This window comes from Odocoileus virginianus, chromosome 28 (genome assembly GCF_023699985.2).
Source record: "Odocoileus virginianus isolate 20LAN1187 ecotype Illinois chromosome 28, Ovbor_1.2, whole genome shotgun sequence".
Lineage (NCBI taxonomy): Eukaryota > Metazoa > Chordata > Mammalia > Artiodactyla > Cervidae > Odocoileus > Odocoileus virginianus.
Window position 1 is genome coordinate 41313631 of NC_069701.1, and position 21090 is coordinate 41334720.

At 60.5% G+C, this 21090-nt stretch overlaps 1 protein-coding gene across 7 annotated transcripts in view; it reads right to left on the reverse strand.

Moving 5' to 3' along the window:
- Positions 1 to 1111: 1111 nt before the first annotated feature.
- The window catches only part of SHANK2 (SH3 and multiple ankyrin repeat domains 2), a 549988-nt gene continuing 530009 nt past the window's right edge, over positions 1112 to 21090 (reverse strand). For 6 of the 7 annotated variants that reach the window (XM_070457813.1, XM_070457811.1, XM_070457816.1 and 3 more), the window contains 5 exons: positions 18877 to 19007; positions 17253 to 17364; positions 16467 to 16487; positions 12651 to 15057; positions 1112 to 4674 (listed from right to left, as the gene is read on the reverse strand). In XM_070457813.1, coding sequence (XP_070313914.1) covers positions 4104 to 4674; positions 12651 to 15057; positions 16467 to 16487; positions 17253 to 17364; positions 18877 to 19007 — 3242 coding nt within the window. In that variant the 3' untranslated portion in view covers positions 1112 to 4103. The remainder of the gene's footprint in view (positions 4675 to 12650; positions 15058 to 16466; positions 16488 to 17252; positions 17365 to 18876; positions 19008 to 21090) is intronic. The other variant, XM_070457814.1, reaches the window with a different exon arrangement.

Here is a 21090-nt window from a genome sequence, read left to right on the forward strand (position 1 = left end):
GATACATTCATCTGGAGGAAGCCACTGGACAGTGGGGCTGGGGGGCGGTGAAGATCGGGGAGGGGCCATTGGGTGGTGTAGCAGTTGGACCTCGGGGAGCATAAACCACAGAAGATGTGAGGCTGAGAACTCGTCATGAACATAGAAACAGTGGCGGCTGTTCAAGGGGAGGATGTGCCAAAGTAGAAGAAACTGCTCCGGAACTAAAGACCGTGAGTTTTCACTGATGAGGCCCAAGAAGAGGTTCAACATTTAAGTTTAAAATACGCTTCCCTACAGTGGAAGGAATAGCCCATGTCTTCTTGGCTCAGTTCTTTGCCAGAAGACACATTCTCTTGCCCCAAGCCCTAGTGCACATTTGTTCACGAAAGCATGGTTGGCTCTGTGTCAGCCAGAGAGGCTGCCCAGCCGGCGTGCCCGGCCGCAAGGAGACAGCCCGCTCTGGGTGTGCGGGATCCTCTGCTCTGAGGAGCGAGGTCTCACCTGGCTCGCCCACCACGCCCTTCTGCTTCCGTCCCAGACAAAGGAGGGCCCGGCCTCAGCTCCCTCACAGCGGTGCTCACAGACGTCCGCAGTTCTAAAATAATGCTCCTTTCCACTATGCTGAGAAAACTTGCGGGAGATGGAACCGAGGCAGAGGAGCTCACTGAAAGAATTTTCACTCTTTGGGCAGATATTATCTGGTCAGTGTCGTAGAGGTCAAGTGGCTGGATTGTAAGCTTGGCAACTTTTTAATTCAGAAAGTCCTCACTGTTTGCAATCAGAACCACAACCTTAGTGCAACAGTATATTTATTATTATTATTTTTTTTACAGTAATTTTGGTTGCCATACAAGAGATTTTAAGAATTGGGAGAAAGTGCAAATTACAGGAGCTTGTTTTTTTCTCTTTATGTTTTTAATAAGGTCTAAAAAGAATAAAAGCACAAAGTAACAGAAACATAGATAATGCGAACACATGTTACACAAACTATAGTGTGAAACATACTAGTTTCTAAAAAAACAAAAATTTTGTTAATGGGAGAAACCAATATTTGTGGTCCACACACAAAAAGTCATTGCCCGATCACCCTGGGTAATGCTTGCTTGTTAAATAACTCAGAAACAAATAAAAAAAAAAAAAATCACCATTTTATTAACTAAAGTATCACAAGTGATTCACTTTGTGATATGTAAAGTTCAGCAAATCAACAGTCACATTGAGTCATTTTTATATTATGGATTAACTTAAAATGTGCACAGACACCCTGGAGAAGGTATCTTGGCAGGTATACATAATTTACATCTTGAGCAATTTTGGTTTTGTATACACAATATTACAGAAACTAGGCATGTAAATGCAATTTATTTAAATTACAGTATATAACAAAAGTGGATCTTTTTAAAACCTGGAATAAGTATTAACATAATCTTTATATGAGCAGTTTAACATCTGTTTCACTGTTGAAGAGGGGCGTGGGGTAGGGCCTGGTCCTGACATGTCTCAAGGGGGAGAACAGTGGGCGGTGGGTCAAATGAGGAACTATTGCTTTCTGTAGCAAAACCGGTGGAGAGAGCTAGAGACCGATTCATCTTGGCAACGTGTTTATTTTGTTGGTCAGTGCAGGTTCTGATGGCCTGTTGCTTCTCTATAGTGAGACAGTGTGAACCGCCAGTGTTGTCAGCTTTGCTTGCTTCTGGTCAGTTGCATGTGACTTGGAAGTCTCTTTAAGAAAGGGAGTAGCAGCCGAGCCTCACCTCCTGGCTACTCAAGTTCAGTAACCGTAACGCCCCATGTTGCTGTTGGTTACCGTCTGCCTGGGGCTCCTTTCACTCTCATCCTGTCTAGCATGTTGCCTGGCACTGAGCAGAGAGGTGAGACTGGCAGTAGGCAAAGGAGAAACGAGCCTGGTGGGGTGCTGTGCTCACTGGGTTTCGCAACATCACCAGACGGAAGACAGATGAGGGCCAAATCACCATCTCACACTTTCCGAACTGTCGGCAGCCTTAGCAGGCCACCCGCAGTATGTTGGCTTGAAACTTCTCTGGGGTTATATTCATCTCATGATGGAAAAATCGAAAGTACATGGAAGTAAAACACCTTAATATTAAATTGATTTCGTTCAGATACCAAGATTGACCTGCAATAGGTTTTGGAACAGAAGGTCCAAAACTCAATTTCCAATTCAGGGACATTGGCTGGAAAAATTGTGTGTATGGTGAGTGTGTTTGTTTTTGCAGAAAACTTCTGCATTGTGAATTACAACCACTTTTGAAGAAATAATTGTCCTTCGATGACGAAGTTCTAGCAAAGATAGAAAATATAACACAGCTCTGCTGGTTCAGATGCATCCAATAAGGTTGATTTAAAAAGGTCATACTTTTATAATTATTCCACAGAAATAGTAGTATTAAATCACAAAAGTTTGTTTTTCTTTAACTTTCTAGCACTGAAGTGGCACAAAGGCTGCCTAGTAGACCAGCCACTTTTTTTCCTTAAAATATTGTGCTTATAAACTATCTGTACAACTATTTAAACTTGCAGTAAAGAAAGATTTTAAATTGCTAAATTTTACGTGTTCATTCTAGAGCTGTTCCAGACCTAACCAGACACTTGATTGTGAGCATAAAGAAAAAAAGGAAAAAAAAATCATGTTTTTATAATTAGAGATGGGCTAGGCTAGTTCTGAAATCATAATAAAAGCCAAAAACTTGACATTCTTCCACATGTGGGAGGACGTGCTGACTCCTGACTGGGTGTTCTGAGACTCCGGTGCCGGTGGCGACCTCCCGTGGAGATCAGAGGTATTGTCACAAGGAAGGGCTTTCTGGGGGAATGAAGGGCGCAAGGCCCAGGAAAGCCTTGCCGGAGGCCAGACTGCTGCCCACCAGACCTCCCTGCTCTGTCCTTCCTTCCTCTCTCTGCTTTGCACCCTCACCCTGGGTCCTGTCTGTGTGCCACGCCCACTGGGTTTTCTGAAAACCTGTTGTACTATTAAGACAAGCTGGTGGGGATCCTGGACACTCAGAGGAAAAGGGGGAAGGCCCCTCGGTACCGTCTTCCCTGGCCTCAGAGGACGAAAGGGCTGTCTCAGCAGTGATGCTTGCCCTCGGCGGGGCTCCGAGATGGAGGGGGCCAGGGCCCCCAGCAGCAGCCATGCCCACCGTGGACCTTGTGTCGTCCCGCGTGTCAGTGGATGCTCACCTGCTCTGAGGTCTGCAGAATTCAACACACCTTTCAATTTAAAGAATGCTGAAAGGCAGAGAAGCCCCTTCCCACGCTTCTGGACAGCCGCTCCCAGCTGACAGCTGCTTCCGCCCGGGGACACGCTGGCCCTGGAGCCGTGCGCGGGCAGCCGGGCCTCCCTCCGCCTGGAATCGTGACTTTGTGCTTCGACTAACTCCACGTGACATCTGTTTGGCCACTTTGGAATTATGCTAACAGACTTGCAGAAAGAAGGAAAGCTAAGCAAAGCTGGGCACGATCCCATTCAGAACAGCCCATCACTGCCAAGAGCCTCAACGGGCCAGAGAAGCACGGGTGCACGTTGGAGGGGCGGGAAAGGATCCGCAGAGGAGGGGAGACGTTTCTCCACCTTCCAGGAAGGGCACCGGGTATGCGCGTCGGTGGGCGTCTCGCTGCGAGCCACGTCCAGGAAAGAAAAGGAGCGCGTGAGCACCGCGTGCCCTCGAGAGGCCGCAGACAAAGGAGGGCCCTGGCGCTGGGCCGCGGGCCGCCAGGCGCGCAGGGAGGCCGCGGGAGGTATGTGTCTAGAGTGCAGGGGCGCCTGCCTGTTGGAGCACGGTGCCCGCACGGGCCGAGCAGCTCCTGGGCCGGGCGAGGCCAGGTCGCCTGCGCGCAGGAGGCAGGCTGCGCACGCGTCCCTCGCCACCTCGGAAGGACCCCTCCCCGGTCCCCTCTTTGACAGAAACAGCCCAAAGGAGCCCACACAGAAAGCCGGGGCTGGAAGGCCTCGGCTCAGCCACGCCACGGACACACACGCTTCTCTGGGTCCCCAGGAGACCAGCCCACGGAACGGGGTTGGCGCTCACCATCCAAACATCTCAGTGCAAGCCCATCTCTATTTATAACAAGGAGTCTGTGGCGGAAAGGAGCAGCCACCCTTATCTGTCCAGCAGCTGTTTGAGAGCCCTTTCTATGTTCATTCTGTGCCCGACTCGAGTCACGCCCAGATCTATGAGGTCTTCTTTCTGGAGGTTTGGGAGGTGGCTGCCATCGATCTCATTGTCCATGAAGGCCTCTTTATGTTCACCCAGGTTTAGACTTTCCAGCCAGTCTGCCACATCGGGTTTAGTCCACAGGTGGACAGGCTTAGTTGTAAAAGGCTTATTGGAGATTGGCTGTTGCAGGATGGAGGGGGACGGCGACCTGCTGCGTCCCGCTGGGTTCAAGCCAAACAGGTCCCCGGGCGGGGGCTGGCTCGGAAGGCTGAAGACATCCGAGAGGGTGGGTGAGGGGGCCGCAGTGGCGGCGGGCAGGGGGGTGGGCAGGACCTCTTTGCTCAGCTCTGTTGGCGAGACCACAGGGCTGGGGGCGCGTCTGGGTCCTGAGTTCCTGCTCTCGTAGTCCGGGGGCCGGCTCTGCAGGGTGATGGGCTGGGAGGTCCCAGGGCGAACGGTGAAGGTGACTGTCGTGCTCCGCGTTCCTGAGACGGTGCTCATGACCTCGGGGCCTCTGAAACAGCAGCAACAGAGAAAACCATTACAAGTCCGATCACAAAGCAGACGAGGACGTGGTCTCTGGGGGGAGGGGGGCACCGAAACCACAGCAGGGCGTCTGAGGGCCAGCGTGCCGGCAGAGAGCACACACCTTGCCAGACCAGGGGCGGGTGGGCACAGAGGAGCCGGGCGGCCAGGGCCCAGTCCCGCTGTGTCACCATGCCGCCCGAGGAGCGGCGGCGTTTGCCTCCACTTCAAGGAAGGGAACCCGTTAGGAGACCCCTCCTCCTCATCGCCTGTCAGACCCAAGGCTTTCTGGCTTTACAGGAAAAGGGCGGGGAAGGGCACCTTGCAGGCTGGCCGCTTCAGAGTGGGACGCCCCGCGGCTCCTGGGTGCTGCCCCATCCGATGAAACGGTCGGGGTCGGAGCCCAGCCTGCCTGCGCCCTGTTCTGAGGCTGTCTGTTCTCTGCTGTGTGTGTGTGTGTGTGTGTCTGTCTGTGTTTTTTCTGCCCTGTGTGTGTGTGTGTGTGTGAGGGGTGGTGGGTGGGTTACAGGAAGCCTCAGCCTCCTGGCCCTTCCCCACTGGGCGCTGGGTCAAGCGTGGAGCCTGCACGTGGTCTGAAGGAGGGGCCTGTGCCATACTCGGGCTCTGATCCTGTCCTGGGAGAAGCATTTCCCTGGCCTGGGGGATGCCTGCGGCCGGACCCCGATCCACCCCCAGGGCTTCCCGTGTGGTTTCCTGGAGGGTCAGGGGCTCCAGGACTGGATGCTGCACATAGGAGACACTCCGTTGAGAACCTCCAGGGGCCTTGGTTACTGGCTGCACTGGTGCTGGCAGGGCAGGGCAGCCCCAGGCGGCCTCTGAGGATGACCCCCCATTCAGGATGAAGAAATGGGAGCCCTGCTGGTCCAGGGCGTCACAGGCAGGGAGCGGGAGAGCCCCACCCCCTGACCCTAGTCAAGGGGAAAGAGATGTGCCGTGCACACAGCAAGGATTTAAGAAGCCTGCAGATTCTGGGGCCCAGGTCGGACCGAAGATGCACTGCAGTCCCCACTGAGGGGTCCTGTCTCCCCTCTGCTGGGGGAGGCTCACTGCAACCACTGACGGCAGCCAGGCAGCTGGAGGGACCCGAGTGGGGGTGGGGCCGCTCCACCCAGAGGGGCCTTCCGGGTGCAGAGGGCCTTCCGGGCACAGAGGGACCTTCCGGGCGGAGGGACCTTCCGGGCACAGAGGGACCTTCCGGGCGGAGGGACCTTCCGGGTGCAGAGGGCCTTCCGGGCGCAGAGGGACCTTCCAGGCGCAGAGGGCCTTCCATGGACAGAGGGACCTTCTGTGGACAGAGGGACCTTCCGTGCAGAGGGACCTTCCGTGGACAGAGGGGCCTTCCGGGCGGAGGAACCTTCTGGGCACAGGGACCTTCCGGGCACAGAGGGACCTTCCGGGCACAGAGGGCCTTCTGGGCGCAGAGGGCCTTCCGTGGACAGAGGGACCTTCTGGGCGCAGAGGGCCTTCTGGGCGCAGAGGGACCTTCCGGGCGCAGAGGGACCTTCCGGGTGCAGACGGCCTTCCACGCAGTGGGTGGGCGTCTCTCAGGAGCGCACCGTGCCCCCCTGTGGCCCTGACCGGGCCCACCTGCCGGGCTGTCCCGTCGGGAGGTGGCCTTGCTTGCTGGCTTTGTGACATGGAGGCAGGTTAATCCCCCCGTGACAGCAGCTCTTTAGAGCCAGGCCACACTTACCCGTGGGTCTCTCTCAGCCCAGAGGGTGGGCGTGAGCACCACCCCACCCTGGGGAACACCCCAGCGATTCCCAGGTAGCTGGGATGCCCTTTAGAAAGAGGGCCCTGCAGGCAGCCGGGTGCGGCGTCAGAAGCAGACCACGGTGGGCAGTGAGACCGAGGGACAGGAAAGCACGCCAGAGAGAAGGGGGCTCTGCACGCGGCACTTACGTCTCTTCAGCACGACCCTCTTCTGTTACCACCCGTCACGGGAGCAGATGGAAACAGGAGGGAGCGGGTTGAGACAACACTGCAAAATTAATGACAATTAAAAAAAGCAGCTTCTCTCGGACGAGATGAAGGCGGAGGCCCGGATGCTGGGCCCTCTTTGGCTGCAGAGTGGGGTGGGCAGTGCACGCAGCTGCCTGGAGGAGAATGCCAGAGGGGCCTGACTCTGCGTGTTCGGCGGGGGAAGCTCACGCGTCTGCCCTGCGTGGCCGGGGGAGTGAGCACAGACCGAGACCAGGAGGATGCTGAGAGGGGGCGTCAGCCTCCCCGTGCGGGCCTGGGAGCCAGCTTCCCGCTGGCACCCAGACCCGGGCTCCCGGCTGCCCTCTGTCTTCTGCAGCCTAGGAGGCAGCAATCCTCCGCACGCCCGCTCAGGCAGGCCGGGCTTTGCGTCAAGTCCGCGCTGAGGGCTGAGAGGCCGGCAGCTGATAAAGGGGGCGTCAGATCTGGCTCTGTGCTGGGAGCCTGCCCACGGCCCCGTGGGACGTCGCTACGGAAAAGAGGCACCAAAGCGTTCGAGGCGCTGCGTGGAGGTCACCCGGGGTGGTCCATCCCGCCCTCCTCCTCGGTGGCTTGGTTTACTCTCAGTTAATCAGATGGGTATTATTCACTGGGTCTCCCGGTTGCGGAGACTGTTTCGTTGCTAAGCAACCGCTGGGTTCCCGGGTGGAACACACAAGAATCTGTTGCCCCGATTTAGAAACACAGACACACACACTCGCGCACACACGCCCTCTCTTGGATTATTACTCTCTATCCTGCCTCTTCAATCCAATCCATATGGAAACATGAGCATTGAAACAGAAATCAAGAGTTAATGACACACTCAGAGATGCGCTGTTATTTTATCAGTCAGCACAAGTTGCCTGGGGAAGGGGAAAGCCAGGGCTCAAGGGGCCTTTTCATCGTGTTTATAGACGCGGTTCGGCCCCTGGACAGTGCCTGGCTGTGGGCCGGAGGCTGCCCAGCGAGGTGGTCTCGGAGTTCTGAGCCCTCTCTGCAGAGATTCCCCAGCACGCCCCGCCGGCCCCTGCGTCCCGTGTGGTCACTGTCGAGTTTGTGTGATGCATCCCTGTCGTGTGTGTGAAACGGGGCCGATTTCCAAACTGGTCTAAGTTCTGTCTTTGTAACGTTTCTAAAGGTTGGGCACTAAAAAGACTGGGAAGGTGACCGTAAGGGTCCCGGCGGGTCTGCGTCCTGGGCCTGGCATGCATGGGGGTCCAGCTGAGAACTGTGGAGTGAACCGAGGCGGGGGACATGGATGTGGGCAGCTGGCAGACCAAGTCAGGAAGTTATGTGACTTGGCCAGGTCGGCAAGCGGAGCCGGACGTGGGGGCCGCGAGGCCGCCTCGGGTTCAGCAGCCCGTCTGACACACCCGAGCAGGTTGAGAATGCACCCGGTCTTCAGCGGGCAGTGGCCAACCCCCGACACACGTTGGCTGAGGGGTCCTGGTGACCAGGCTGAATTGTGGATGGCCCTTGAAGGATAAGCTGCTGCAGTCGGACCAGAACAGCCTCTGTATGTACCGAGTACGAGGGAACACAGCGGCGCGCGTTCACCTAATCACCCATGATTCCAGTCACTGACACTCCCTCAGTGTTTCAGTTGCTGCCATGAAATGAGAAAACCTCCGTGACGGCGCTGCCGTGATAAAAGTGCCATTAAGCGCCTTCCATTATCGAGTCAGTTCCAGAGTCTGTGCTCTGGGACCAGCTGGGCAGAGATAATTTTTTAACAACCCAAATTGATTTATTTTAAAACCAAGAGGCTCTCAGGATGATACTGCCGAGAGCCCAGCAAGGAGCTAGAGGTGCCCGCTGGGCCAGGCAGTGGGTGTGGGTGCTCAGCGCGGGCACCCCCTGGGGACTGGGCAGTGCTGCACCGACAGGCAGCCTGAACCCCACCTGCCCCGGGGGACCTGGAGCTCCATCGGCACCTCCAGGAGGTGAAGGCCCATCCCGGGTTCCTCCAGAGGACCCAGGAGAGTGAGGGGATCCAGAGGGGCTCCTGGAGGGTCAACCGATGCTGCGCCCCCTGGATGGAAGGCAGTGGGGTCTCCTGCAAGCATCCACTTGTGGCTCTGATCCTCCTCCCAACGGCCAGAGAACGAAAGCCAAACCCACACTGACCTCCTGCTCCCCGTGGGAGGATGGGCAAAGCAGAGCTGTCTTGCTTTAAAAAAAATGATGGTCTTCTGACTCAAGGCCCTTTGTTTTAGGTCAAAGCGCATATGTCAAACTCCCATCTACCCGGGGTCTGTCACCAGAGCGGAGACCCCGGGACCGCACACGGGTCTGCTTCTGGGTTTCCCTGCGTCACCATGACCCGCTGACCAAACAGCTGCTTGGTGAGCTTCATGAAATGCAAGTCAGGTCGTGCCAAGCCTTTGCTTAAGTCCTCGAGGGCTGCCACCACTCAGACACAGCCCTCCACCTCGGCACGCAAGATGCTCCGAGACCGTCCTCACAGCCCCTCCCTCTGCTCTGGCCAGTTTCTTCCGGGTGGGGAACACCTGCCGGCCCCCCGGCTTCGTGCTTGCTGGTCCCGGCGCCTGGACGCCCTGCTCCCGGGTTCCCGCCCAGCTGTCTCTCAGGTGGTTCAAACGCCACTTCCTTCCACCCTGCCCACGGCCATGATTCATTGGGACATCTTCGTCCCTCTGTAGTTCGCGCTGCGCACTTTGGGTTTGTCGTCTTTTTTCATATCTGCTTCCCCTTGAGAATGTAGCTCTTCAAAGGGGCAGAGACCGTGGATGTCTCCTTGTTCGGCGAGGAGTCCTGGGGCCCGGCACAGTGCCTGGCACACATGGGGTGATCTGTTCCTGGCGGCCCGGGCCGCCGTGACCGTGGACCTGCAGAGAGCCCCATGGGAGGTCGCGGGGCTGGGCTGTGGCTCCGGGGCCAGAGGTGAGCGTCCCTCTGGCTTCTCAGCTCTGTGACTTGGAGGAACTCATCCTGTGTCCTGAAGTGAGGGGTGCGTGCCCATGTGTCTGGGGTACCAAAGGGTTCTGAGAGCAGGCCGCGCAGGCAGGGAGGTCATCCTTGGGGTGTCGGCGGTGCTTGGGCATTCCTTGGAAGGGGGCATGGGCCGGCGCTGAGCTGGAGGACGGCTGACTCGCCCCGAGGTGGCACCAGCCTGAGCAAAGCTTTGCTTCGATCTTGGTGGACGCTCTGTCTAGAGATGAGATCCTTCCTGGGGAACTCAGCCAGGGCAGCCAGAGGAGCCCTGTCTCCAGCCCTGCATGCCCCCCTCAAGGGTGAGGGGGTGCTTCTGGATGAGGCCTGGGGAGAAGCCGCAGCTGCGTGGGAGTCAGGGGGCAGTGGGACGGGCCTCGGCCTCCCGCCAGTGTGTCTGCAATCAGGACGGTGGCAGAGCCCATGTCATCCCTGATTTCTGGGGACTCATCATAGCAGCAGAAACTCAGGGCTCAGGCTCGTCTTGGACCCCAGCGAGCAAGGGCCTGGGTGCTCAGCGTCTTCCTCCTGACCTGGGCCTGGGCTGCAGCAGCGGGAGCGAAGGAGGAACCACGAGTGAAAGCGGGGCAAATCTGCCCCTGGTCTCTGCCCTCGCAGTGGTCAGACGCCCGGGGGTGGCCCTGGGGCGCTCAGGCCGTTTCTATGGGAATGAGTGTGCACCTCTGCTCGTCCATCATTTCAAAGAGCGTGGCGGGTTTTCAGCTTTTCCCTAGAAAAGCTCATTTCTTTTCCTTCAATAGGAATTCTCTTCATCTAATTTTGTGCCTCATTTTGCCCAGGGCTGCACACAAGCTCTTAATTTTTAGATGCACTTAAAAGTAGGGCTGAGACATCCAGGCAGATGCGCCCTGGCTGGGAAGGTCCTGGGCTCTGGTGCCTGGCTGGCTGAAGCCTAGGCCTCAGTTTCCTGGTCCCACTCACTGCAGCCCTTGGCAGTGAGCAGGGAGGAAGGGGCTGCTGCCCCAGGGGCGGCGGGCCGTGTGCGGAGACGCCTGGGGACCACCCTGCAGGGTCTCAGTCTCCAGATAAGCATGGAAGACTGGACTTGAGGGGCTCCAGAGGCCTCAGGAGAGCCCTGCCCTGGTAAGCTCGGGCCTGTGGGCGTTCTGCTGGGTGACCCTCCTTCCAGGCTGATTCATGGCTCCAGGAGAGCAGAGAAGTGGAACCCCGAGGCAGCTCCCTGACCTGGAGGTCTGCTACTGTGCCTTCCAGCTGAGGGCTCGTGACCAAGTGCTCCGCCCTCTGACCCCGGTTCTCCTGTCTGCACCCCGGGAACGTGTTCAGGCCCCACCTCTGGGCCTGTGCTGCCCGGGGCCCTGCAGCTGGGAGTGCGTAGATGTCAGTGACTGCTTGTGCCGTGTGCACTGAGTTATAAATAATAGAAAAGACTGGGGTCGATCACAAGGCAGGGCCTGAACCCTTCAAGTCCATCAGGACTCTACCAGCTGACCTCTGCTCTGAGGCATCTCCCACCCAGGCCAACCCCAGGGATGCCTGCTGCTGAGACCCCTCTGCCATGAGCCCCGAGCAGCTCACCCAGCCAGGAGAGGGGTGAGGGAGGCCCACAGTCAGAGAGGGCCCAGCCTCTGGAGGGAGTGCCCTGTGGAGCACGCTGCCCCCCACGCTGCCCAGAGGAGATGACTTGCACGTCTTCGTATCGCGGATGTCACTGTGACGGACACGCTGGTCAGAAGCCCTCGGCCTGCCCCGGCTCTGTCCGCCACTGCCCGTGCCCGTGGACAGGCTGCCGGCCTCTCTGCATCTCCATTGCCCCTTCCGAGAAATGGGTTACTACCACCTGCTCCCCAGCAGCTGTTAGAAACATTATTCACCCACATCCAAGGGTTTTGTCAAATGTGAAACACAGATAAAGCATCTTGATTGTTGTATTTTCACATAACCTAGCAACTAAAGACTGGCGCCGTTCCATGATATTTCCTTGTGCCCCTCAAATGTGTAACGCATGCATGCATCCACGCGTCTCTCGGAATCGGGGAGCCTGGAAGGACTCTGAACGCCACAGTTACGATGAGGGCCCCCTTGAAAACGGTGCTGGTTGGCATGCTTCTCTCTGTGGATGCTGGCCTATTAGCACTCCGAGGAGGACCATGATCCGGCCGTGTGACTTGGTTGACCCACATCGAAAGAGAGCAGGGAAGTCGCGGCTCTCAGGACCCCACCGTCCTTCAGGATTACTGATGGATGGACTTGGGTATTTGAGTCAAATGCCTTGCCCAGTAGGCGTACAAAGAACGACCTCGTTAGTTGCAACAGTGAAACCCGGGATTAAAGACCAGCGGGAGGACAGGAGAATGCTGCCTGGGGGACCCGGGAAGCGGTGTGTGTTTCGGGTGAGGGAAACCGAGTGCAGAGATTGAGGGTGGGAAGCATGGGCTCGAGTGGGGGCCTGGCAGAGCCCCGAGGCTTGGGTCTGGGACCAGGGCCCTGTGTGTGTCCCCCGTTCCGAGAAGGTGGGACCTCACACTCTGCCCCAACACTGTGAGCGCCCACGTGGGCACGACTGCACGCTCTTCTCCCATGACGCGTGCCCTGCTCAGGGTGGGCTCTGGGGTCTTCACTTGGGGCAGCGGGTCCAGAACAGACTCCTCCCCAGCCCAGACCAGGTAGTGACGGGGGGAGGGGGTCAGAGGCCCCGACACACCCTCGATCGCACGCTGCCCATGTACCCCCTGGCTAGTGCGCTCCCTCCCCTGAAACCTCCTGGGTGGGTTCCAGAATGGCCCCTTTGGGGTTCTGGTGGATCTGGAGGATGGGGGGCGAGAGAGCGGGGCTCCTCCCTCGAAGCCACGGCAGGGACGGCTTGTGTGGCCAGGTCTCATGGCCCATCTCTGCGTGGGGGTCCGCGGCACCAGAGTCCAGGCCAGGAGAAAGGAGGCCGACACGGCCGGCTCTGGGTGTGCCCTCCTGGATCCGCTTCGGGAGTGCCTCTGCTCCCCGGGGCACTTCCTGGTCAGCGCTGGATGAGGAACGCCCATCGCGGGCACTTACCTGGGGGTGAGGCCGGCGGGCTTGGTTCCCGGTGTCGGGTCCAGTCCTTCCCCTGGCTTTGCCGATTTCTCTCGGTTCATTTGCTGCAGGATTGAGTTTAACTCACTAATCACGTTCGCCTTTGGGCCTGAGAGAATCGGACTTTTGACCTCCGAGACGTCCCCCCACAACCTGGAGGTCCTTGGCTGGATGACCTTTGTGGAGCCAGGCTGGGCCCCGCCAGGCGGCGGCGGAGGTGCAGGTGGGGGGATCACGAAGCTGTCCACGTCCTCCTCCAGCAGCGCGTCGTGGTAGAGGGTGTTGCCTTTGTTGATTATGGGCTTCATTTTTGGCTTGGGAGGTACTGGGGGTTTGTCAACCATAAAGGCTTGCCCGTCTGCATAGACTGTACAGGTGTCCGCATTCTCCCCGCCCTCGGAGGACAGGGTGGAGATGCTGGACACCGTGGAAATGGTGCTGGTCGTCTCGAGGTGGTGGTCGCTGCTGCTCCGGCTGTCCACCTCCTCGATCCCGGAGTCCGTGACGGCATCAAAGCTTTCAGGGGGCGGCAGGAATGAGGTGGGCAGACAGTTTGAGAGACCAGCCGGCTTCTTACTGTCTGCAGAGTTGGTTGGCTGGCTGGAGTTCAAGGAAGGGGACTGGGAGGTGTCATTTTTTTTCTGCTTGACCAGGTCTGAGAGAGCGGGGACAGAAGCAACCCGGTCATCGGGGATATCAAAACTATTGGCAAATTCCAGGGGAGGAGGCAATGGCTCTGTGAAAATAAAATCCTCGTCCAGGTCCACGGAGGCCAGAGGCGGGGGAGGGATGCGGAACGGCAGGACCACCGCCTCCTCCACGGAGCCCGCCGCTACGACGGTCCTGCCGGGCGCGGCGGCGGCGGCGGTGGCCGCGGGCTCGGGGCCCGCGGCGGTCGGGAAAGCACCTTCGGTTTCGGGGGCGCCTTCGGGCGCCTCGGATGGCGGAGGGTCTGGCCGCGTTTCCAGGTCGGCTTTCGCGTCCTCTTCCTGCAGGAAGTCCTGCGGCCTGGCCGCGTCCACCGTGTGGACCATCAGCAGCCCAGCTGACTTCTGCTGGGACGCGTCCACGACGTGGACGAGCACGCCCTTCTTGTCGTCCCTGCGGTCTTTGCCCGGGTCGCTCTCGTACTTGTTCTCCGTCTCCTGCCGCCGCAGGGGCCCCCGCCCGCCCTGCCTGCCGACCGGAGGGAAGCCGGCTTCCCCACTGGGCCGCATTTTGGTGTCGATGTAGAGCGGCTTGTTGAGGTCGGCCTTGGGGGCCTCCCCTTTGGGGCCCTGCTGCGACTCCTTCAGGGCCCGGTCCCTCGCCGACAGCGCCAGAGCCAGCGGGGAGCTGGGGTCCAGCAGCCGCCCGGTGAGCGGGTGCACGTAGTTCTCAGGGCCCGCCGCGCTGCCGCTCCGGGGAGGCGCCGCGGGGCTGCCCTCCGGCGCCTTGGCCTGGCCCGGGGCGTTCGGCAGCCTGCCAGCCTCACCCTGAGCTCCGGCCTCACCGGTACCCACAAAGTGGTTCTCGGGCTCCCGGGGCGCTGGTGACGACAGCGGCTCCCCGCCGTCCTCCTCGCCGAAGCCGCCCTCCTCGGGGAACTTGGAGGGGCGCGCCCGGGGGGCGGGCGGCCCGAGGCCCACGTCCTCGTCCCCCAGGTCCGTGGACAGGAAGGCCGGGGAGTTCCTCCGGGCCTCCAGCCGCTTTTCGCGGTCGCGGACGGCCCCGGCGATGGCGGCGGCGAAGGGGCTGCTGACGGTCAGACTGTCATCCGGCCGCAGCTGGCCGGGCTGCTCCGGGGCCTGCGGGTCGGTCTCCACGCTGCTGCCCTGGCTGCTCTTGCCGCTGCTGCTGGTGGAGGGCTCCTTGACGATGATGGTGGGGATGGGGATGGAGCACGTCTTCTCGGGGCTGTCCTCCACGTTGGACTGCTTCACCAGCATGCCCTTCCGCCGCGCGGGCTTCGCCGGCACGTACACGGCTTTGCTGGCGATCTTCCCCACCTCGGAGTACGGGTTCTCGGGCATCTGGCCCCTCTTGCCGCGGAAGTTGGCCTGGGGCCCGGCGCCGCGACTGTAGAGATCCTCCGAGTCCAGGGAGTAGCGGTCGCCCTCCCGCCGGTGGTAGAGCGCCTTCTCCCGCACCATGGTGGCCACCGTGTCGGAGCGGGCGGCCGGGGACACCTTGGCGCTGGGGTTCTGGTTGAAGGCGGGCTTGATCGTCCCGTAGACCCGCGGGGTCGGGGACTTGGGGCAGTTGTAGGCGGTGGGGGAGGGTGGCGGCGGCGACGGGGGCACCGACTGCGGCGGAGGCGGGATGTCCTCGGAGGTGTCCGGCATGGACAGGCTTCTGGTGAACTTGAGCATGGGCGGGGCCAGAAACTGACGCTCCTCCTCCGTTATCCCTACAAGCAGAAGACAGGTTTAGACTTACATCACGGAGAGGACACACTGCCCGCGACGCTCCGAGGGCAGTGTGACACGCTAAGTCTCCAAACTCACACGGAATCACGATGCACATTGGTTCACGGAACACAGCACGCAAGCCACAACGTCAAGAGGTCATGCGGCCCGTTCCGAGCCAAAAAATGGAGAGGCGCCGGGAGGCCCAGAGTGTGTGCTGCTGAGCCCACCTGTCTGCAGGGTGTCCTGTCTCTCTGGGGCCGTCTGCAACCTGGGAGAAGCGGCTGGAGGAGCTCCCCAGCCTTCCTGTCCACGGACCTGGGGGACGAGGATGTGGGCATGGGGCCGCCCACCTCCCCGGGCGCGGCCCTCCAAGTTCCCCAGGGCAGTGGTGTGATCCGGGGCGGTGAGGGTGCCCCACTCCTCGGGACTGCACGTATGCATGTGTGTGTGCGTGTGTGTGTGTGTGTGGGGGGGGCGGACAGCTGAGATCAGGGGCTTCTATTCCTTCAGACCTGGCCAGGGTGCCCGGGGGGCATTCTGGGGTTTAGGACTGAGGCTGTGGAGCTGCCCACTGGAAGCGAGACAAAGGGCACACCAGCTGCTGTACTGGTTGAGGGAGGTGGAAGGGGCTGCTGCCCGGGGGCATCACAGCACCGACATCCTGCGGGGGTGCAGGCCCTGGGGCAGCCTCGTCTGCTCAACAAGGGCCTGTTTCGTTGCCTGACTCATCTGGGCCCCCCCCCCAAGGGTCCTGGGCCCCCAGGAGGATGGCTGGGTGGCTCCAACGCTCTAACCAGGACCCCAGGAGTAGCATCCTGAGCGAACACAGCCCCTCTGGGTCCTGAGACCCTCTGGGCTGGGCTGATGGGCCTGGGAGTTCACCATGGTCCCCACTCACTACGGTTACACTGGACGACTAGACCCAGTGAAGCCTGTGGGGCTGGGTGAGAGGGTCCTGGGGACCCACGGGGGAGGGAGACAGCCATGTTGGGGCCCAGAGCTCTGGTGTGCCCTTTAGGTGGGCTTCCAGGTTTCTTCCGACAGTTCAAGATATAAAAAACATCAACAGGACGCACTCTGGACCCGGGAAGCAGGACATAGATGTGGACAGACGGCAGGTACGCGGATCCCATGGGGGGGCCATGCAGGGTTTTCAAAGCGGTAACAGAAGAGAGAACTTCAAATCAAAAAAGCTCCTAGGACAGACTCCGGAAGCTTATCCCAAAGAAAACTTCTGCTCGATAAGGGTATTCCAAATCTCACACGGCTCTCCGTGGGAGGGCATCCCGGCAGGGCAGGGACGCAGCCCGTGGCCCCGTGCACCTCCCAAGGAGTGATTTACGAATACGCCTTATGGAGGAAACCATTACATTCACGTGACAGACTCCAAACCGCAAGGTTCACTAACCTGATAGAAAGATTCTGCTGTCTGACAGGAGGAAATGGATTGTTATTGACCAGTTCGAGAGCCACGGCAGGAGATGGCGTGTGCGCCCTGAACTCCTCAGGGGCAGGGGGGACTGAGGACCCGCAGACGCCACCTCCGCCGTCCCTCACCGCCCAGGTCCTGCCCGCCGCGGTCCCCCTCCGACTGGCCACGGCGCCGCTGGGGCAGCCCCAGTGCTCGACATGCGGCGGGGCCGAACGCCCAGGGTCCGCAGGGCCTCTGGGAATTCACGCAGCACAGGCCGGGCTGGACTGTCAGAAGGGCTGGGTTTAGGGGCGGTGTTGACCTCACTCGGAACAGTCAGTAGGAAGCATGTGATATCAATGAGAAGGCAGCAGTCCCCGCCCGCCACGGTACTGTCCTCTCAGGGAGTGAGAAGCCGGCTCAGCCACCCCACGTAGTGTGTCCGCCGAGCGCACCCCCAAACGCGGCAGTGGCCGTCCACAGGGGTGTGGGCCCACCCTGCTGGTCACTGACCACGCGGGGTGGGGGTGAGGGGACCCCTGACCCTCGCCTGGCCACCGCCACCCACCCTGGACTGTGGACCCCCCCCCCGCCCCGCTGGTATCATCACGGATACTTGGCTTGTGAGGTCGGAAGTCACCTTGGATTTGGACTCCAGAGGGCAGGGAAGTTTCAGAGGGTCAGGGGCTCCCTAGGGTGCCCTCCAGTGGGCAGGCGTGGGGTCACGGAGGGGCCCCGCCGAGGGCCCAGGGCCACCTCTGTGGGCGTGGCTGTTCTGCTTACCTATTGACTTCTGCCTTCGCATCGTACCTCGAGGGAGGCCCAGGAACGGGCCCTTCGGGCTCCCGGGGACGGTGGGCGTCATCACGGCGATGCCCTGGCGTTCGTACATGGACTGCAAACCGGAGAGCCGAGTGGGACATGGCGGACCAGCCCCCCGCGGCCAGCAGACACAGAGCCCTGCCCCCTGGTTCTCCCCAGCTGTCCCAGGAGCACCCGAGCATCCAGGACTCAGAAGGGGGCCCTCCTTGCCCTCAAAACCCTGGTGGACCCTGCTGGGTGGAGCCGAGATCTGCCTGACGTCGACTGAGCAAGAGAAGGGCCAGGACACGCGTCCTGGAGGAAAGTGCATCCGGCGCTGGGCGTCGGACCCCGGCCACGTCTGCCTCCAAGGGCGGCAGATGGCAGTGGCTGCGGTGGAGAGCCCGCCGAGCGCGGTGCAGAGCGAGTGAGCATGTGGGACCTGCGGAGGCGCTGCCCTTCTCCCCGGCCCAGGAGGAGCCTGGCACGCCCCTCCTTTGCACTGGGAGCAGACCCCCTGGCCGGCCCCCACCCCACCTGCTGCTTCTGGACTGTAAAGCCGAGGTTGCTGGCCGGCCCCTACCCGGAGGCATTGGAGGGTGGCTCAGGGCACAGATGGATTAGAGCCCAAAGGACACCCGGGCGCACGCTTTAAGGGGTCTGCCTCTCTGAGACCCCGCCTCACAGGGCTCTGGGCCTCCGCCAGGCCGACTCTCCTCTGTTGCCGGGTGCTGGGCTTGGAATCTCTGGGACAGGGTGGGTATGGGGCTACCACGAAGGGCAGCCGCCTCCGGAGTGTCTGAGATGGGGGGGGGGGGGGGGCAGCGTGAACATCCTGTTACTAATAACGTGTATTACAGAAAACCGGCACATCAAATTAACAACACTCATGGGTATTATTAAGAAAGGTGAAAAAAAGTGCAAGTGTTAGTTGCCCAGTTGTGTCCGACTGTCTGCAACCCCCTGTAGCCCGCCAGGCTCCTCTGTCCATGGGATTCTCCAGGCAAGAATACTGGAGTGGATTGCCCTTCCCTTCTCCAGGGAATTTTCCCAACCCAGGGATCGAACCCAGGTCTCCGGCAATGCAGGCAGATTCTTTGCCATCTGGGCGTGCCGGTTCGGCATTATGAAGAAAAGGCAAGGTTAAACAGAGTGAGTCAGCCGGAAGCGGAGTCAGAGAAAATACTTAAGTGTCACGGAGAGTGCTCAGCTCTGGCCGCAGGTTCGAAGCTGGGGTGCAGAGGGGCGTGTCTGGGACCTGAGAGCAGCAGCCTCCTGGGCTCGGCTCGCGCTGGCGGCCGTGGTGGTCTCCGCCACTGCAGGCGGGACTCGGCCCCTGGGACTCACGGGGGCCTGAGACCTCGGAGAGGCAGGGCCCCCCGTGCGTGCTGGGATTCAGCTTGCCACGAGGGTGGGGCTGGGCGTCTTCCACCGGGAGGCTGGCTTTACTGCAGGTGTCTTGTGGGAGGACCCTCAGTGCCAAGGGAGCGGGTCCACGGTGAGTGGTCCGTCCTCTGCTGCGGTCTGCCCCGCACTGGGGTGCCCGCCTGTGCGCTCACATCAGGGCTCCGGGTGTGGACGCCGGGGTGGGGGGGTGACCACTCACGTTCATGTCCGAGACGGAGGGGAAGCACCGGCTGGTGGGCCGCTGCTTGATGGTGGCCACCCTGGACTCCAGCGCCACGCTCTCAGCAGCCCGGGATGGCTTGGAGGCCGGTACGATCTCCTCGGGTTTATCTGCAACAGGAGCAGGACCGTCAGGACGGGCGTCACAATGGGGCAGGGGGCTGTGAGAAAAGTGCCTTTTGCGTTTGAAGAAAGCTTTTCTCGTGCAAGTGGTATGGCGCACGCATGCTTCAGCCGCAAGCACGGACACTGACAGGACCCGGCCCCCCGGCCCGCATGTGGACAGGAGGGAGAGGAGACCCTCCCAACAGCAACGCAGCCTCCAAGGCCCAGCGACTCGGGGGCATTGCTTTCTTCACACTAGAGCTGTTCATTCCGGGAGGCGGGAGCTAAGTCAACGTCGTGAATCTCTTTCTAACAGCTCAGTGGTGCAGCTCCCCTGTAAATGCACTTGCTAGGGTCTCAGGACCCAGCACCCAAGGATGGAGGCGACTGGGCAGCGTGGAGTGTAGGCAGGGGCAGGGCTGGGGAGTGGAGGCAGCCACCACTCAGGAAGTCTCCCCTCACCCCAGAAAGTAGGCCTTAGTTGCTTGTGAATAAGCAAGCCGAGGGTCAGTTATTAGTGATGCTTACAGCTTAAAAAATTATTTGAAAATATAAATTTAAACTTTTTTTTGGTGGGGGGGAACCCAGTGGCTGCATTCAGGCACCAGCGTCTGGAAGGGAACCCTGGTTTGCTGCAATGGGAGGCGCCCCTGGGGAGTGGGAAGCCAGGGTGAGGAGGGCCTGGTGGGACCCCGTGAGGCACCACACTCTCCTTGCAGCCCCAGAGCGTTCTGTCCACAGCCTGAGGTCTTCTCCGAGCTGAACCCCAACCCCTCCTGGGGTCCTGTGACTCCCCACAAAGCTCATGCTGTCAGAAAGGCTCAAGCTTCTGGGGTCTTAGCAGACCCCAAGCTGCGAGGCCAGCGTGAGAGTCACAGGACTGGCACCCTGGTGCCCGGCCCAAGATGCTGCAGCAGCTGCCTTTAGCAGGGGCCGCCCAGGAGAAGCGCAGCCCCTGGAAAAGTTTTCCCAGACCCCCAACAAGAGGGGCCCGCCAGGGCCCGCCCACCGCCAACGGGCAGGACGCTGGCTTCTCAAGACCCCATCCTGGACCAGGGCCAGGGTCACACAGTGCCAGCGCGCCTGGCCTGGAAAGGCAGAGGGGTTCAGGTGGCGGTTCAGTGAGGGTCCTCCTCACTCTGGGACCTGCAGCTTTCCCAGCCTTTTCCCCGTGGATGTGCGAGACCCAGCAAGTGTCTGCCCTTTGGGAGCTGGTCGGAAGCATCCGCGTCTGGTGGGGACCCCCAGCTGTGGCCACCGCGCTCTTCCCTGCCTGCATTCCCGGGGCCGGGAACCCTCCTGCCTCGTGAGCCCCCGCGCCCACCCCGTCCCAGCAGTGCGCCTCCGCCGCGAAGAGAGCCTGGGCCGGGCTTCTCTTGGGGTGGGGCTTTCCCTTGTTGCTGTGCGGCTCTCCCCCACCTCCTGCCCGTCCGGCCCGTCCCTGGAATCCAGGCCCCTCACGCTGGCCGCCAGCCTTGTTTCTGCCGGGGTGTGGCTCTTCCTCCAGGGATGGCGGGGTGTCAGGGCCAGCTCCCACGTGGGGACATCTGTCCAGGGGTCTGGCCGCCTTCTTGGGCCCAGCCTCAGCTTCGGCCTGTGCAGCTTGGGCAGGCTGCCCTCCCCCCGGGGGAGGGGATGCCCCCGAGTTAGGGCAAGGCTGAGTGGCTGCAGCCTGCAGGGCCTCCTGTGAGGACGGGACGGGGCTCCTGACATAGTTATACAGCTGGGTCTTCGAGACCTCCTGTCCCTAATGGGGCCCCGTGAGTCGACTTCTGTGGTTTGCCCAGCTCACAGGGCCAGTCTACCCCACTGAGCAGGCTGGAGTGGAAGCCAGGAAGCAGGCCTGGACGGAGCCAGCGGAACACCGTGGTCTTGGGGCCCCAGGCGTGTGGCAGGCACTGCCAAAAACCCTCGACGGTGGGTGTGCGCAGGGGAGGCAAAGGCGACCCTGGCGGGACTTCGAGGCGCCTTCATTCCGTTTCTCATCTTAACAAGAGCCTGGTTATAGGGGGGACTGTCCCCATCCTGCAGCCTGAAAATGAGGGGCTGACGCCTTTTGTGCCGCTGGAACTCCGGGACCAGCGGGGAG